Here is a 19474-nt window from a genome sequence, read left to right as displayed (position 1 = left end):
TAGAAAAACATCCAATCTTGATTTAAGCTTTTCGGAAAATAAATAAAATAAACTAGATTTATTGTAAATATAATTAAATTTGTGACACAAACAAATCAAAATCAGGAAAGTCAGACTTAAGGCTGATCTTCCATCTTAGCCCTACTCCATATAGAAGTGCTATTGGCCAGATCCCAAGCTAGTGTATATTGATGAAATTAAAGTAAAAGAAGATACACCAATTGGCATGCTGAGAATCTGGCTGAATATGAATTATGGTTATTTCAGTTTTTATATCTGCCATAACAATACAAAAAAGTACCTTTTTGCATTTAATTTTAATTTTTAATTAAGTTGCTCAGATCCAAGATAATTCAATATTGAAAACAAAAACTTCAAAAATGTAAGTATATATTACAGGTATCCCAGCAAAGGTCAGACTCTTTTACTAACCTTGAAGAATCCAGCTAATTGCTGGTATTGTGAAACTGTATCTTTACTTATCCAAAGGGATATCCCCACATTTTATCTGCATTATGGGCTAGTTCTTACTCCCAATGAGACCAGTACCAAAGCTAATATTAATCCCAATGGGAGAAGGATAGCCCAGTACCAGTACCTGTAAGTATTTTCTCAGGCAGTGCTCTCAGAAATGGCTTCACATTTCTAGGACTTCTGATTTGTTGGCTTTGTGCCTGAAATTATTGTGAACAGTGCTCCTGTCACAGCAGAGAAGATAGATGATTTTTGTTATAGGCATGAACTGGGAGTACTGTACTATAGTGCCAATCTCTAGTTATTATCACTACATACGCTACTTACCTAAGCTTGATCTTGTGTTGGACCGTTCTATTATCGCATGCTTACTAGGATTATTTAATACGGAGCGTTTGGCAAGCGAGATGTCTGCTGTGACCCGTGTGATTGATATACTGTAAAACAAACAAACCTGTATGTTACTCATCATGCAGGAAAGTGGGGACAAAAGTCAGACAATTAATATTAAAAGGTGGCGAGGACCAGAAGGAGAGGAGAGGAGGCACTGTCCTCTTTGTAGGAAGTGGATGAAGAGTGGATTATCTACACCTTAATTAATACTGCTTCAAGCAGTACTGATGGAAGTGCTGCACCTGCATCCCTTTCTTTGTTTACACAGTATGATTGCACACCTAACGGCAGCCTGGTTACCATCTACAGGAGCCACACTGCCAAGGGAGTAGGAACCAGAATTTTGTGGAACATACAGTTGTCTTTCCCTTGGGATCCTAGGATTTACACAGTTAGCAGGTTACACCTCGTGCTTGCTCCACACTCCAAGATGAGATGGCTAGAAAGAAATACAGCAAGATAACCTCTGCAGAGTTTTGTGGCCCCTCAAGCTCCCTCCTACAGATATCTCCATGGGAACGTAAAATCTGCCACATAGAAAACAAGATTTTCCCTAATGTTTGTTTGGAATATTGATCCTCATGTGTAACATAAATAGCAGTATCTATACGGTTACAAAAGTGAGAAGAAGACTTAGTACCTAGACCAGTGTATGCTGCAGCCCAAGACTGTAATTGTTTTTTAATCAAATGGTTCAGTTTTCTTGTGTAGGTTTGTAACAGGGAGCAAGCTTTAAATTTCACTGTCAAAACAGATTCCGCAATCCATTATCAATTTCAAATGTTTGGGATCTAACTGTAGAGAAATTAAAGAATGGTAGAAAAGCCAATGGGTTGAGTGCCTGGCAGACTCCGTTCTGGGACTATGAGTGAGGATGATCCAATTAGAAATGATTACTTCCAGTTGGTGACCTACTATATAACCTTTGGTATTTTCTTTTTCCTATGAAAACAGCTCAGCTTCTTCTGGTTTCTACAGTCAACCTACATCCCTTGGCTTGGTTCCACCTTCAAACTTTCTGGACTATCCAGGTCTAAATAGAGGTCACATTCTTCCAAAGATGAGATTTAAATCAGGCTGATCCCATTTCTCTCTCACCCCCCATTTATAATTTTATTTGCCATTTAAAAGGGAGGAAATAGATTTGCTAAGAACTAAAAGGCATATTCCCTTGGAGGATACGTCATATGCAGTTAAGTAAAAATCTCACCAAATAGTTCAATTTACTTTGATATGTGTATGTATCCGTGTAAAATCCTGAACTCCCAAATGCAGCAAACCAGAGTTTACACATGAAAACAGAATTATTTTTTACAGTACAAATTAGAGACTTTTTAAAAACATATCCATGGTCTGCTTAACAGCTGAAATCAAAGCCAAATGCCATGATTCTTGGCATAACATTGTACAGATTATTCCATGTAGTTATGGAAAACATAAATCTACTTTGCATACTGGATTTGTTATACCCATTTGCTAAAAGTTAGATTTTTATATCTTGCAAAACAAGTTTTCCATTTTAGGTTTGTCAGTTTCCTTTCTATGTGCTATAGAGAATACATTCTCCCTTTTCTTTCCCAAATGTAATTATGTAACAGTGAATAAAGTCAGATTTCTATATTATTTTAAAACCTCTTGTTTCATCCACTATGATTTTTTTTAAAGCGAATGTATCACACCATGAAGAATCTGGTCTCAAACCTTACAGAACACAAGGAACTTAACAAAAAAGGAAAGATGTTCCAACTCTTCTTTTTACTCGCAATACTCAAAATTTTGCCACTACAATTTCTGAACGATACATATCCATTATTTGATGACTTCATTACTATAAAGGATGACTACTATGGTATGCCAGATGACTGATCCTAGGAGACAGTATCATTACAATTTTCTGTATTGTCCAGCATCTCACAAAGCCGAAGCTCTTAATTGAAAATGTCAAGTTTTCTCCAGACAATTTGGCAGCACTTGGAGAGATGGCATACTTTTACTTCAACCTCTGTTCAGATAAAGCATTTATCAAAGAATACAGACAAGCCTCCCTTCTGGTTTCCTCCACTTTATTTGTTCAGAAGGCAGCTGTCTTGGTATATATATATTCATTTGGGGCCTGACTCAACAACAAATCAAGTTAATATAAAGATTCCAATTGACTTCACTGAACACTGGATGCTTAACATTCAAAGAATAGAATGTCTCACTGCTAAAAAAGTGAATTGTTATTTAATCCTTGTATTACACTGGTGCCTTGAGGCCCCAATCAGGATCAGGATCCCCTTGTACTACTGGCTATACAAACATATCTGTCCAGGAGAGCAGGTATCACTCATGCAACTTAAACTAAACAATGCTTAATTTAAACAAGATAATTGTTCATGCCTTTACCATGCATATAAAACTTTGAGCAAGTGGTTAGTCACTTGGATTTCAGTTTCCACCTCTGGCCACAAACTGCCATCTTCACCTTACTTTCAATAATATGCATGTGTGTCTCTTGGACTTTTCCCATCCCCATACAGCAATAATGCTCTCTGTTCATGAAGCTTTCATTCCCTACCACAATTTACTGCATACAAGAGGTGCTCTAACATAAATTGCACCCTATTATCAACATTCTTTTCCATTGGTATCCTGGTTAGAATGCTATTTCTCAGAAACCCGGTAATTTCAAAATAAGAACCATATTCAAGTAAATAGACATTCCATAATACTTACCGCCCTTCAAATCTGTGTTTTAAAAAATCAAATAATGCTTTTTGCATCATATCTGTCACCTAAAAGCAAATAAGCAACAAATTAAAACTCTGCTTATGAAATAAATACTACATGGTATTAATTACTTCAAAAAATTGGTTAATTGGTGTTTTAAGGATTATTAAAAACTTGTGACTCCTGGTGGCATGGTGTGAAAAGCACATTTACAATCTGAATATTTTAACTTCCCTTGTCTGAATTCTGATAAGCAAAAATATAAAATAAGAAAGCATTTATCCCATAGTCTCTTATATTTTTGCCTAATCTTCCTGTGACATTAATCGATGCTGTTCAACATCATTCCCTCTTAATCTGAAATTGGAAACTAAAGACAGACCGTCTTTTACACATCCTGAAAATAGTCACGGACAATTACTTACCTCATATCCCTTCAAGGAAGGCCCCACTAAAACTACTGGTCGCATAGAAGGCACTACATCATAGGGAGGGATGTGCTCTGTCTGTATAAAGGGAAAACACTTTAAGAATCTCAGCATGCATAGAGAATGGTATTAATTTACAATACAAGCAACTCTGAATTTCCAGCAGTGTCACCAAAGGGAGACTTGGGGATTCACTGATTTTTCGTTGCCTCTTCCTGCAAATAGATATGTAGTATAAGAAGTGTGGTTTGAGGATTTCTGTTGAAAAAACTTCCATTTTTATCCCTTCCCTCTCTCCCTATACAATTGGGAACTGGCCCTTTTCGAAACAGCCACACACAATCGGAATTGGTTAATAGTATGTGCTGTTTCTGAAAGTTATTTGGCATGACCAACAGTAGGGCTGTGACATCTGAGTAAGGACAGACCCTATTAAGTCCATTATAAAATCTAATAAAACTATTATTACCAAGGGGAGGAAGAAAACCAAAACCAAAAAAAAAGGGGAGAAGGATTGCCTAGCTCTTCTTTTATATCTGTCTCCTGCTTAATAAATCATAGTGACATCACTGTAAATTCCCATGGAAGTGCATATATTCTAACTTCCATAGTCACACCCACAAATTCTAAAATATGTATTACTATCATTAGCAAATGAAATCACAGTAATGACTGGTCATGTTAGTATTTACAGAAAGTTTAAATAAACACAGCTGAGAACAGCAATGCTCCTTCTGTAGGAAGCTCCTATCTGCTCTCAAGGAGGCGGGTTATGTTAGTTACATACTATTTAATAAACTACTTACTGATGTATCATGCACAATTTATGAATGTTTGAGTAATTTTTCTTTACGATATGTTGGTATACATAATGCATGTCAGAAGACTACCAAAATCATATAAATTAATATTCATGGTAAAGAAGAGGAATCAAACAGTTTTGAACTAAACTGTTTGCACAAGACATCCCCAAGACTACCAAAACTGGCTTATCAGGCAACTTTAAAAATAAAGTTTTGGCTGCTTTTTGTTTGTTTTAGGGGGGGAAAAAACATATTTCAAATCCACCAACCTGGAAAAATTTTAAAAGGGATTATGCCAGATCTATTTTTCAAAGGCCTAGTATATAGTACAAATACATCAGTCGCCATCATGGGATATTGTCATTGTTAATTATTTCAGGACTCAACATGTCCCAAGGTTAATCACAATAAAAAACCAAGGTAAAAACATTTTCAAACACAAAAAACAGAGACAAACATGAATACAGCAACAGCACAAAATGCCACAGAAGCAGCAGACTAAAGCAGTCTAAAACATGGAAAACAATCTTGTGGCTGAATCTTTTTTTTGTTTTGTTTTGTTATATCTAGGTTCACCACATAATTGGTAACATAAGAAGAATGAATACCAGTGCCCGAGGCATCATAAGCATGTGAAGAGAACTTACTTACACAGTGCAGGATCTTACTTAAGATGTTTTGAAGAAAAGCCCTGTAACTATGTTGTGTAATTATGAAAATATACCCTTTCAACTTTTGTTACTAGGAATGTAAATAATCTGATGCATGCATTACAGTGACAATCCCTAAGAAAAATCCATAATAGGTCTGTAAATGTTTATGAGGTCAAGGTTAAAATGCAGTAGAGCTTTCTTATAAGGCGGTTGACTATCCACAAAATCTTAACACTGATGCTATTAGTCAACACGCTACCTAAAAATTAGGGAAGGTACAGAAATTACCTTGTTTGATGGAATACTGGTGTTTAAAATCTGTATCACAGCAACTCAGTTTATTTTTGCCTTTACCAACTAAAATTAACTATTTTGTCAGCAGAAAATTAGTGAAAAAACTATACAAAATTATTTGATGAAAGCATCAGTCATTAAAATTAATAAAGAGTTTAGGGGATCAATCCCCTACAATATCAGGTAACAAGCTACAGAAATTTTCCCCTCTAGGTCTCTAGTTGAAATCTGTCCCAGACTGGTGTTGGCAGAGATTTTACCATCAGGTTGTTGTTAAGTGGTTTTTACTGTCTGAAATTAGTTGGGGGTGTCCATCCAATTTCTAATAGACAACTGTCCACATGTTACAGAAAATATCCACCACAGCTGGAAATGAGGAGAAGAATACACTATTTTTTGAAGAGGGAAGATAGAGGAGGAATTTTTGCACCACTAAGCTTGGATGTATCCACACAATTGGCAACACTGCGTATTGGCAGTACTTATAAGCAGTATGACAGTCTTATCTATGGATAGAGGGTTGTAATTAAAAACTAAGAAAGAGACGTTAAGAAAAATTTGAGGATTAAAAAATAAAGTAGAAATATAGTAGCTAGCCTAGTATCGCAGCTGCTAAATATTTTGCTGATAGACAACGTATCCAAGCAGGGTTCATAGGCACACCTTAGAGTCCCAGTCAAGGGATGTCAACAGCATAATTCAGTAGCACCTTTGTTGGCCAGTTTTTGGACAGGCACTGGATCTAGAGAGGTCCACCAGTCCCATTTCCAATAGTTAAGATGCTACAAGCTGATTGATGGAGGGGAAGGCAAGAACATTGGGAGAGAATTTATATATGACAATAGGAAAAACTCACAGTAGACCGCCAAAACAAGTCTGCAGTTTTCCACTGGTCTTGCTCATCTGCAGATTTGGCACCTAGTGGATTAGAAGTTTAAATACTGACTAAATTTAAAATTGAAGGGGTTTTTTTTTTGTAAGTACAAGTTGAGTATTTGATTAGATTTTAATAATAGTTTTAATAGACTGAATTATAAGTTAAAAAGCTGGAAAAAAGAGACAGACAGATAGAATAAGCATGCACTAGAAAGGTGCATTATATGGAGTTGTCAATGTTTTACTTCCTTGAATGTTTAAAGAAATTCCCATTGTGCCTATTATTCCATCAAAAAGGATAAGTACTGTAACAGTGTTTTACTGAGTCACTGACTGTACCTAGCATGTTTGTTTTAATGTATGGAATCAATCATCAGTTGAGCTGTGTCTTCCTCAGTTCTAAAATGATTGTCTTGTATAGATTATGGGTAATAATGCTAATGATGCCAGTGGCAGGATAAACACAGCTCATGTCAATGTAAACTTACCGATTTCTGCTTCTGCTTAGCTACAGCAGCATGGAAAAGAAACAAAGAATAACAAAAGCATGCACGTTATTGGCTTGTCAAAGGACGCAGACAGTTAACAGGACTAAAAATGTGACGCAGTGCAGGTGAGCAGGTGGACAGATAGGAGCTTGGAAGTTGATGTTACCTTCTTAAAGAAGGGCATTCTTTTCTCTTTGGAGTGGGGTGATGTTACACTGTTTGCACTGGGTTTGGGGGAGCGATGGTTTGCTGGAATATCATTTTCTTCTGCATCTAAGCCAGTGGCATCTATGTCTATAGCTATATACAGACAAACAATTCAAAATTATCAGTTCGGATAAGAGAGAGGAGAAATAGGTTAAAAAAGAAAAACAAAAGAAAATTAAACTACCTGAAGTAAAAAAATCAACCATGACTACAGAACACAGTAAAAACTTAAAGGGAAAAATTTAAAGGTGCAAAACATTAGGATTAGAAAACACACAAGGCAATATCTGTAACAACTACTGTAACATTTTCTTCAAATTCTCTTTTACAGAATTAAATCAGACATCCACAGGTCTACTCTCACAAAACTGTTAAATGGTCAAGTTCTGCTCTTTGTTGTGTCGATGCAAATCTGGAGTTCCTCAGTGGAGTTATTCTGCATTTACATCAGTGTAAAAGAACAGAATCTGACCTACAGTATCTGGATTATTTATTTATATATTTATTTTACAGAATTCTAGTTCAAAATGTGCTATCTTGAACTAAGATTTTAGTATTATGTATTTAGGATACTAAACACAGAAAATTTTTCTGTCTGAAGTTTTTAATTCCATGAGTCAAAATCTGCGTCAGATACTTAGTTACACACAATTATCTAAGAGCAGAATATAATTGGCACTACCTTTTAAAATCACATTATTTAAATCAAAAATGTACAGTAGGCACAAGATACATTCATTAGAAATAATAAAACACATCTAATGTTAATGAACACTTAAATGAATGGCAAGGGGAAGAAAGAAAACCTAGCCTAGTTATCCTGGAGGCATGCTGAATTCTGCTGAAAAGATCAAGTGAGGAAGTGGGGAGGGCAAGATGGACGTGGCAACAATAAACCATTGCTACTCCACCCCCTTCTCCAAAAGAAAATCATATCCATCAGACAGAGGGGGCAGCATAAATATATGGTGCATCCTACAGCAAGTTAGTGATTAATGGCAATGTAAACAATAACAACATTAATGGACTCAGTGCTAAATGGTTTCTAGAAAGCAAAGGAGAATGAAAAACTGAGCTCTCCTCAGTGTATGGCCAACAGAGGTCTGCTAGCTATATCTGAAACAAAGTATCCTAGGCTTTTTCAGGCACCCTCACATAGAGCAGTCTACCCCAATCTTGGGTATTATGTTAAACTTGTCTCCAATGAGCACCCTCCACTGCTGACAAATGGACACAGGGAATTAAGCCACAAAAATTGTGTATCCCTATCCTGGGAAGATCTTACCTACCCTCTGACAGATACCTCGAGAGTCTGTCTCTCTCTAAAACAAACAAACAAACTTCGGAAACACTTGTATAAGGCAGTACACGGAATTGAATTAATCCAAGGCCTACAAGGTCCATTAGTGGTAGAAGAAGACTTTCGCTAAAACTATAAACGATCACCTTGAGTATTATAAATCTACCTAGGTGATCTCCATGCTGCTGTTTTGTGGGTGAGACAGCACTGATCCATGCACCAGTATTAGCCACCAAGTTATGTGACTAGTAAACAACGGGATCAGCCAGTCTACGTGCAGCTTCTGATTTAAGAGTTACTTGGGACAGTCATCTCTTCTATTTGAGTAACACACATTTTCTCCTGATCCATGTAGCCCAGTATCCAGTCTTCTGACAGTGGCCACTCCCAGGTGCTTCAGAATAGGGCAATTACTGAGTGATCCATTCCCTGTTGTCCAGTCCCACCTTCTGTCATTCAGAGGCTTAGGGATACCCAAGCATGGAATTGCATCTCTGACTACGTATAGTTCTCATGCAATTATCTCCAAGAGTCTTATTGAGGTACATCTTCCTCAATAGGCACTTTAAACATGGCCTCCTGAGAAGATCATTTGGCCAGATCTCCATTCTGACATCACTCTTATTCCACTATAACAGCCACAGAAAAAAAAACAATATTTTCCTCCAACATTTTCCCTCCCAAATTATAAACAGCAATTATTATTTGTATAATACAATCAGTGTGCTACGTAGTATAAAAATCAATAAGAATAAAATGGAGTAACTCAGTAGAAACAAGGGCAATTATCTCTCAGTTACTGTGTTACTATGAACATATTTGCAACAGGAGATATTTTGATTAACTGGTTCAAGTGGCATGGATTGGAGGCCCAGATGACAGGTCCTGAGCTTCCGCACTTTCCAGCTCTGCACCTCACATTTTCACCCTCTGGACCAAAAAAAAAAATCCAACTATACATAAGAACCAAAACTTGAACACGAAAAAAAGTGTAATAAATGCTGAACAGGAGAGTTTAAATAGGATTCACCACAATACTATAGAGCAGGAAGCCAAACTGGGGACTAACCACAGATATACCTATCTCATAGAACTGAAAGGTCATCAAGTCCAGTCCAGCCCAGCCCAGCCCCCTGCCTTCACTAGCAGGACCAAGTACTGATTTTGCCCCAGATCCCTAAGTGGCCCCCCTCAAGGATTGAACTCACAACACTGGGTTTAGCAGGCCAATGCTCAAACCACTGAGCTATCCGTCCCCACCCCCTTTGGCTGCGGAGCTGCCCAGACCCTAGTCTTGAGTTGGGCAAGGAAAGAAGATACCACCAGCTGCTACACCCACTCCTATGCAAATTACTCTGAGTGTGTTTAACTAAATCACCTACATCATTCCGATAAAGACATTTTCAAAGAGAACTAAGATGAATTTTTCTATAATACAGGCATCTGCAGTAACTGAATAGCCAGTGAGTAAGTAGTAAAATATACTCCTTACTGCATAAATAAATGCAATGGCCATCTCAAACAACATACAGGCTTTGATGTTCCAAGACTCCTCAGGAAAAGCAAGGGTATTACCAGAGATGGATGAAATATTTCAAGCTAAAAACTCCCCTCCCCTCAAAAGTCTTTTTCAGTTTTGCAAAATAATTTGATTTTTTTTAATCTGACAAATTAGTTTGTTGGTTTTGTATTTGTCATTTTAAAGTTGTGTTCTTTGCTTTCATTTTTCTTCTTTGATCTACCTCATGTTAATCCCCCTTCGTCAATAGTAGTTATTATTGCTGTTCTAATATACTTGGTCATATTGTGATTTTGGGTCTTTATGTTTGGTCATTATATTCAGTTGCCATCACATTTATTATGTAGGCTATGAGGCTTTCATGGACTGATTGGACTGGTCCAGAAAGACACAGTATCTCATTTTTCAGTATTTGGTCATTTTGTTTGGTGTTTGTTTTTTGCAGTGTAGGTTTAAATTAGTCAGCCTGGTAACATACTGGGTTTTTTTCAAAATTGAAAAGTGAAATTAACTCATCCTAGTTCCCATTTCTGCACAATTAGTCCATACTTTGGTACAGTTGTCAGTCTCTCCCAAGCAGAACGCCTGGCAACAGAATAGCAGTAGTGTTGCAGGTCAGAACTCAGGTGCGTTATGAGAGTGGAATGGGGTGATATACATGGTGCTTGTCCACTGCTATGCCTAACTAACGCACTACTATCAGTTCTCCTCTTAGTATATTTTAGACAAAAATATGCAAAAACAAAAATATTGAGATACACCAGCAAGCAAATATTCACTATTCATGACTATGTTCCCCAAGCCTCGATATGAAGGTGTCAAGCATAGAAAAATTAATTTCTTGGAAATATGGCTTCCGAAAAGCTTTGTTTATAGGAATGCTTAAATACAGGGGAGGGGACCATGTGCTCAGAAGGCTCAGTATGGCTAAGTTGGGGCTCCTCCACACACCCATGCATGTTTTGGATAACCAGGTTTGCTCATCTCTGTCTCAAATTATATCTCAAGTAATCATTCAATTTTCTGGCTACATTTTCAGTTCTCATGCCACCAAATTCTGTAAAACATTCTGTGGGCATTAAATAAGATATGTCAAATAAATGGAAATACATTTGCTGATCTGCTGTGCAAATATTTTTAGTATACAAAGTGTTTCATCCTGAAATATCACTTACCACTACAGACAAAGCCCAAGTGCTATAAAACTACACACAGATCACACTGCTCAGGGTGGAAAGTGGAAGCCTTAACAACACACATTGATTCAGTTTAGTGTCCTCATACAGCAAAGCTCTTAAGTATGTACTTAAATACTCTGTTGAACAACTTTTTCAGTTGAAACGTCAAAGTAGGGAACTGAAGTGAAATTAGCTAAAATATCAGGCTTAACACTACTACTATTACAAAGCCATGTCTACACATAAAAGAAAAGTGTGTTTTTCAATCAAATTATCTTATTTCATAATTTGATCATTTAAGCTGGTTGTAGTGTAGTCTAGGGTCCAGTGAAGCTAACTTGATTGGAAAACAAACTCTTTCTGCTTGTGTAGACAAGACTAAAGAGTGATATGAGGTTCTTATTGATTGCAAGTACTATGTACCTCTCTTTTTTCACTCATCCAAAAGATGAAACATCTAGCAATACAGTATCCCCTAACACAGTGGTAGGGTTTTAATAAATTTCTAATTGCTTAATTTAGTAGTTAAAATTATACAAAAATATTTTAGGAAGTTTAGGTATTTGAATATAAAGGAAATATTTCTTTTCCACCAACTGACATAACAATGAAAACTCCCTCTCTCTTTTTTTTTTTTTTTTGGCACACATACTCCTTAGGATTCTGTTCAAGATAACCGGTCATGTCCCAGTTTCCTTTAATTAAACAAGCTATTCTTAGTATGCTGGTGCAACTCACAAGTGCAATTGCTTAATGCCTCTTGAACCTAACCTAAACTAAGTTCAAATGTGCCCGTTGGTGCTCTAAATGCAAAGAAGCATTTATTAAAAATAATTCTGCATCAAAAAAGTAAAACAAATCTACAAGAATTGAGTCATGATCTGTTTTGTAAAACCTAATAAAATTCTGCAAATAAAAGCTCCTGATGTTATAAAATGATGTAGTTTCTGGTAGGTTTGTAGGACGCTAAACATATTCCTGATTCATCTCAGCACCATCTTCCTTCCGGTACTAGAAGATTATCCTTACTCATCAGGAATTGCTCAGGAGAAAAGTTTGACTTCCTTAGTATAAAACAGCAACAGCTGACAAATCACACATTTTTAGAAGGGCACAAGTTCTGGAAAGGTTTAATTTCACCTTATTTTTCCAGCCTAATCCCCCCGCCCTCCCCACACACACACCTTGATTTTATAACATAAATCATAGTGAAATCAAGACAGCAGTTGAACAGATCTGATAACAACCATATCACAGTATGAAATAGCCAGGCAGAGGCAATAATGAATTTGTCCATTTCCCTCATCTCCAGCACAGACGCAAACCAGTCTCACATGACAACACAACCACCTGCCACTGTGCCAAAGAAGACTAAAAGTTAGGAAGACCTTTTCTCCAACTCAGTTTAAAAAGTATAACACAAAGTAGTGTAAATCTTAAAGTACTAAACACACAATTCTATAAACAGGTTGTCTAAAGGCTAGTGACCTACTTACCAGATGATGGAGGCGTTGATTTTCTGGAACTAGGGACTATGTCACCCAGACTGGATGATGAATTTCCTCCTGATTTACTAGAGTACAGCAAGAAATCAGTGTTAAAATCTTAGAGTCTTATCAGTAGTAAATCAAGAATGTATTCATTATCTCTCTTTCAAACTTTCAAATGGGTCACTAACAAAGACAGGCAGTCAGGGCCGGCTCCAGGCACCAGCTTCTCAAGCAGGTGCGTGAGGCGGCCGCTCTGGAGAGGGGTGGCACATCCAGGTATTCGGCGGCAATTCGGCGGATGGTCCCTCACTCCGCCTGGGAGTGAAGGACCTCCTGCCGAATTGCCGCCGCAGATTGCAACTTTTTTTTGTTTGTTTTTTTTGTTTTGGCTGCTTGGGGTGGCCAAAAGCCTGGAGCGGGCCCTGCAGGCAGTATTCCTGGTCTCAGTTTAAATTTACACTTTAACAAAATGTATGCATACTTTGGGGACTGAGGGATTGCACATGTCAATTTGTTTCCATATTGGTCCAGTTTTAATGCCTAACGATTTATTCTGCTGGTAGTTATATCTACTAGGAAGATATACCTACTTTTATTGTTATCTTAATATGAACACTTTTTCAGTAAATCCATTGGACGTACAGATTACAATTTTTGCCTTCATATACTTTCTCTCAGAACTGCTGATAGTAGTACTCAAGGAAGGAAAAATATTGTCTTCAAAAGCACACACAACAATTGATCATCACTATGTGGAACTAGTAACTTTGGCAAATGCAAGGTTGGAATATGCACAGCTAGGGTGACCAGGTGTCCTGATAAAATCAGCACTGTCCTGATATTTAACCCTTTGTCCCGTGTTCCGATCAATGTACGATTAGGATGCTGTTTGTCCTGATATTCAGGTAAGGAGGCGAGCGGGAGGGAGGCACTGACCCGTGGGTGCTCCGGAGCTTGAGCACCCACGGGGAAAAATTGCAGCCAAGCTCCCTCCTCCTCCTCCCCCCACTCCCCAGTGTGCTGTGTCCCCGCTCCTCCCTCCATCCAGCACTTCCCACTGCCTAACAGCTGTTTGGCGGCACTTAGCGCTTTCCAGGAGGGAGGGGGGAGGAGCGGGGACAGGGCGCGCTCAGGGGAGGAAGCGGAGAAGAGGCAGGGCAGGGGTGGGGACTTGGGGGAAGGGGGTGGAATGGGCGCGGGGCGAGAGTGGTGCAGAGGCGGGGGGTGGGCAAGCATCCACCCAGCAGAGGAGAAGTTGGCGCCATAGGGGTGAGTGGCGGGCGGGGGGGGTGAAGAGGCGAGCGGCGGGTAGGGCGGGCTGGGTGAGGAGGAGAGCAGTGGGTAGGGGACTGAGGAGAGACGCAACAAGCCAGCGGCAGGCTGGGGGATGCGGAAGGACGCGGTGGGGGGGGGCGAGCAGGGAGGGGGCGGGACCTGGGGCAGAGTTGGGGTGGAGTGGGGTGGGCTGTGGGTGGGGCTGATGGCACCCCAATGTGTCCCGATATTTTAGTGTGGTGATCTGGTCACCCTATGCACAGCTCAAAGTTCTGAATGGAAATGCCTCTTCACCAGATGTACACCTCTTACAGTATTTGGTTGGGCTTTCCAATGGTCAATACCTGTTACTTCTCACTTCTTTTTAAAATGTTCAAATAAGCTAATAATCAAAACAAAATCATTCAAAACTCTGATGGAAAGGGGTGTGTGTGTGTGTGTGTGTGTGTGTGTGTGTGTGTGTGTGTGTGTGTGAGAGAGAGAGAGAGAGAGAGAGAGTGCATTACACGTGAGAAATGTTCCTTTTCTCCAAAACAGTGTCAATTACAATAGTATCCCAATTATACAGAAACTAAGACTCTCCAGAGATGCTTCTGGAAGCTTGTTAATTATTAACAAAACAAACACTTGCCTCAAATAGAAACTAGATTCACTCAGTAACAATATCAAGAAAATTAATTTTATTTACCTAGAAAAATAGAGCTAACTGGATAACTGGTTTATGATTCATGGCACAACCCCACTAATTGACAGAGATTAGGAAGAACATTCCCCTATTAGCAGTTTGTGTTAATTAGCAGTTTGTCCTATATTTAGTATAGGATTTCTTGCATTTTCTTATGAAGAACCTGGTAGTGAATAGTATCGGAGACAAGATACTGGATTAGATGGACTAATAGTCCAAGGCAATTCCTAAATGTTTATGTAATAGAAAAAAGATGGCTACATTTTCTTAGGGCTTTAGTCTTCTCCAGAATAAAGCTTGTAGAGAAGGAACTTTTCCAAGATGGACATGAAAATAATATGTGCAGAACAACTGACTGGTTAAAATAGGACTTTAAGATAACCTTTGTTGGGAATCAAGGGTTAATCTGCAATATCAGCTTATCTTTTTTAAATTTAGCATGAGGTGGATCAGCAACTAAAGCCTGGCACTCTGTAACCCCCACTTGGAGTTTGTCAGCTGGAGTGTCAGATTGTAGGTGATCCTACCCAAGGGACAACAACTGCAATGGCTGCCAGATCCCTGACACCATTTCCTGGCACACTTGGAGTCACGGGTAGGGAGGGATTGGAGTAGAAACATCTGCTGAGGCCAATACAGAGGCTTTTACATGGTGTGATCTGGACAAGCAGTTTATGGGGGAAATGATGAGCTAGGGCTGCTCAGTGGGAGGGGGCCAACCTAACTCAGAGAGACAGTGAGACAAACTAGTGTATAGCAAGCGACTTTGGGCTTTTTTATATTTGACATTGGGCCACCGTTTTCATGCAGTTACATCTGGTTTTTTTTTTATTCTGCTTGACTCTGGAGCTGCTCCCCACCCCCCAAACTATGCCCCACTCAGTGTCATAACGCAACCCCCCCATCATCATGACGCCATGACTCACACACTGCCAGCCACCCTTCTTCCCCTTTTTTGGTGCTGTTTTAGGACCAAGCAGACTTGGTTTTGGGTGGTTTTCCTGGCTGGGAGCTGCAAAAGAAAGAAGCAGAACAGCTCAGCGAATCTCTGATTATCTCCCTGTAGTGAGGCGGTGTGGTTCCCTGCCACCCCAGAGAGAGGCGAGCTCCAGCTAGCCTCTCTACACTCCCGCTCCTCACAGGGGGAGTCTTTTTGAACTGCAGTGGGAAAGTTGCATGGGTCAGGCAGTTCCAGCTCTGTGAAGACTGTGTCCAGCGTGGCAGAGCTCCGATCCAGTGCCAACTACATAGAGCCATCTGAGACCTCCACAGGACACTAGGCCAGGCAGCATGTGAGCCTGGTAGGAGTCAGGAGAGGAGGACCCTGCCCCACCGAGGTGTGAAGACACATTAAGGGAACTCACTTTGTTTAGGCTGGCTAACATTCACAGCTTTGTAGCACACAGCTCAGGACTCAATCTCAGCATATCATTTTCCTGGGAAGGTACCAGGGAGGGAGACAGGGGTTGGGAAGAGCTGTGAGTGTTGGGAGGTGGGGAATTTGTTGGTTAGTGTTGAATACTTTTTAGTTAACCCTAACCCTTTCCTTCCCCAGATCCTATTTTCCTGCTCCCTATAAAGCCCCCTGTGTTATACTGTTACTTTTTGGTGTGGAATTTCATTGCTGGAGTTTGGGTTGATGTACTTCATTGTTTCTTGTGTACTGGATTTTATACTTCTTGGCCATTAGCAACATTATTCATTTTCCCAAGGGACAACACCCTCAGGCATAATAAGGCGGCATCTTGGGTGGAGGCAGCGGGCATCAGACAAAGAACCCAGGACCCACTCCATCGGAGAACAGGAGAGAAGACACTCCAAGTAGGAAGCACCAGGGAGGAGGTTTGAGCACTTTGGGGGAGGGGCTACAACTCTAAAATGCAATAGACTTTCTGATAAACTATTCTCAATCCATTCTAAACATTCACATTCAGTAGCTATAGTAAAACTGTAAGTGGTTACAGTCATGTTTTAAGTGACAAGCACAGTAACTCAGCAGGGTCTGAACAGAAATAAATGGACTTTAAACATGTTTATGAAAAGCCCAAATAAAAGCTAAGTATTCTCAAAGAGAAGATGTCTCTAACCTAGACTGAGAAAGTGTTAGAAGATAAGACAGTTTTTGAGTACAGCAAATAAAGGGTTTATTTGGTCCTGTTTACACTAAACCACAAAACTGGTCCATTTGGGTTTGTAGATCTTTCTGGTAGATTCCTCCTGAGAAATTAGGACTTCAGAAGTCTCATCTGAGATATCTAGCTCACTAGTTTGTGCCCTCTAGGAGCCATGCCAAAAGAGATCAAGATATGAAATTCAGAGACTTGGTCAGTAATGGCAAGACTTTCAGCCTCATAGGATTGGCCTCCACCATCTCAGACAGGAAAGGTAACTAAATCTAACTTGACCATTAGATGACAATGTGGCCACCTCATGTAGAAGTGAACATATCAATGTTCACTATAATTTGCACAAAGGACTTACATATGCCACCTAGGTGTCACAAACTGTCCTTGAACCATCATTAAGTTAGTCTTGGATGGCATGACAGACAGATATGAGCAGACACCTCCTCACTGTCCGGCCTGAAACTATGGAAGCCTCGGGGTAATAGAATTAACAATCTTCTGTGGCAGTGTGCCATGTTACTGCAAACATATTGCAATGGACCACCACATCCTGATTTTAGTTAAACCAAGGTAAATCCAGAGCAACTCTACTTTCCTCAATGAACTCAAGAAAAAGGGAAGAGAGTCAACAGTAAGAAGTTTATCACCACTGCTTGGTTCTTTGAAACCTTGGTGTGCCGTCAGACCCTTTCAAGAAATATCTTTTCTAATTTAAATAAAGTAACAAGGTAAATTCAGCACTGCTACTAGACCTGAAAAGTACATGCAACAAAGCAATCGAAGGTGAATTTAACAGCTGCAAATCTGGCACACAGCATTATCTGAGAGAAGTTTAGAATCCTGCCTGCAGAGAGAAGAAAAGTGAAGAATGGCAGCTACTGGCCACTGGAACAGCTGAGTAGGTTGGTTCACCCTCTACTGAGGAGGCTGTTCAATGCACTCAGAACTTTATGCAATGCAAATTCCAATTTGCCATGTTCAGGGACATAAGCGCTACAAAGAGATGATCGGTTCTAGCATGTACCTCTGGAAGAGCCTTTTCTATATTTTCTTCCTCCTGCTGCACTATTGATTGGCTGCCTCCAGATGAAGTGAGATTCAGATAAAGGCTAGTTTGTATGTTTAAATCCTGAAATTTCTTAAGAACCATACAGTATTTTAACCATTTGACTCCCATTAACTTTTTAACCTGCATCTGAAAATGTAGGTGAAAGAGGTTACATTTCCACTGCAAATATTAATGCAGTGTCCTCTTACCAGAGACTGACTTTATCACTGGTATTTTTTTCATATATGAAGAATAAAATAAGTATACCACTCTAAGATAGCAGCAATGCCAGTCACAACGTCAGGAGAATGAAGAGCTTTAAAATCAGGAAGGGACAAATCCTTCGGTCAACACCAGGCTGGTGTGCTGAAGAGCTCTATGAGGTTTTGTGGGAAATGAATTCTCCCCACTCAAGACTGTGGAATTACACAACAGTTATACCATGGCCACTGCTGCTACCTTACATCTACAGTTGCCTGTGCTCTCACTGCATTCCTGATCCTCAACAATGCTTCCCTTTATAATAGAGCACAAAGGGCTTCTGTGGCATTCTGCTTCCCTCCATGGTCTCTGCAAACCCACCCACAACTAGTGACAACACACAAGTTTTACTGCAATTAGGGCCCTTTATACCTGAGAAGGGATGAGTGGTATTTGCCCCCAAATCTGTTGACATACTTATGGAGGATAAACACTGCTCTAGATATACTACAGTAGATACTGTATTTTGCGGCAGCAAGATACCAAGGTATACTTGGAGGTACTGTATGTTTAATTTTAGGCAATGCTGAACATATAGTCAGACCTCAATGATAAACAATAGGCACACAACATCCAACATAAAATGTACTGTAAAAGTTGTACTGATGGAGAAAAACATTTTGGAAAACCAATGGGCAAGTATGTATAATCTGAGATAGGAAAGCATTTTCCTTGAGAAAAAAAGTATTTCCAGAAGTGCAGATTCTGGTTTCAGTTCATAACTCTTCTCATCATTCTTCGTGAATTCTAAAACTAGTGTTGGAAATTATTAAATAACTTTAAAGCTGTGGCAGCAAATTACAAAATGCTAAGAAATTCAGAGAGTCTGATTTTCAATCGCAAGTAAACTGCACTTTTGCACACCATATTTGCATACACAGATATCAATTTGCATTTGCAGTGGTGATATATGTGAACAGTTAGGTATCTTGTTGGCCCTATCTATGTGCAAGTACCCAGTTTGCACACACAATTGTATATGTGCGTACAAATTGGATGCATACAATTGTGAAAACTCATCTCTGAAAATCAAACATGCAAAGTTAAGGCTGATAATATTTTTAACTCATACCATAACAACAATTTTCCTTACATATATTTGATGCATATTAATTGAATATTCTTGATTGTTTCATGTCATAGTTTGTTTGCCTGTGTTTATCTATTTTATGTATTTCAAAAGTGCCCATCACTGTATTAACTTTTAAGGAAAGCTAAATTACAGAATGAGTTTTGGATGAATTCATATTTTAAAACTTTTTGT

At 39.2% G+C, this 19474-nt stretch overlaps 1 protein-coding gene across 4 annotated transcripts in view; it reads right to left on the bottom strand.

Annotated features, from left to right (window-relative positions):
* CACNB2 (calcium voltage-gated channel auxiliary subunit beta 2) overlaps positions 1-19474 on the bottom strand; it is a 410979-nt gene that overhangs the window by 29720 nt on the left and 361785 nt on the right. For all 4 annotated transcript variants that reach the window (XM_054020627.1, XM_054020628.1, XM_054020630.1 and 1 more), the window contains 5 exons: positions 12822-12898; positions 7288-7421; positions 4005-4085; positions 3586-3644; positions 802-911 (listed from right to left, as the gene is read on the bottom strand). In XM_054020627.1, coding sequence (XP_053876602.1) covers positions 802-911; positions 3586-3644; positions 4005-4085; positions 7288-7421; positions 12822-12898 — 461 coding nt within the window. The remainder of the gene's footprint in view (positions 1-801; positions 912-3585; positions 3645-4004; positions 4086-7287; positions 7422-12821; positions 12899-19474) is intronic.

The sequence above is a fragment of the Malaclemys terrapin genome, chromosome 2, assembly GCF_027887155.1.
Source record: "Malaclemys terrapin pileata isolate rMalTer1 chromosome 2, rMalTer1.hap1, whole genome shotgun sequence".
Taxonomy (NCBI): Eukaryota; Metazoa; Chordata; order Testudines; family Emydidae; genus Malaclemys; species Malaclemys terrapin.
Note: the sequence above shows the minus strand (reverse complement) of the source record. Positions and strands in the feature narration are given on the sequence as shown.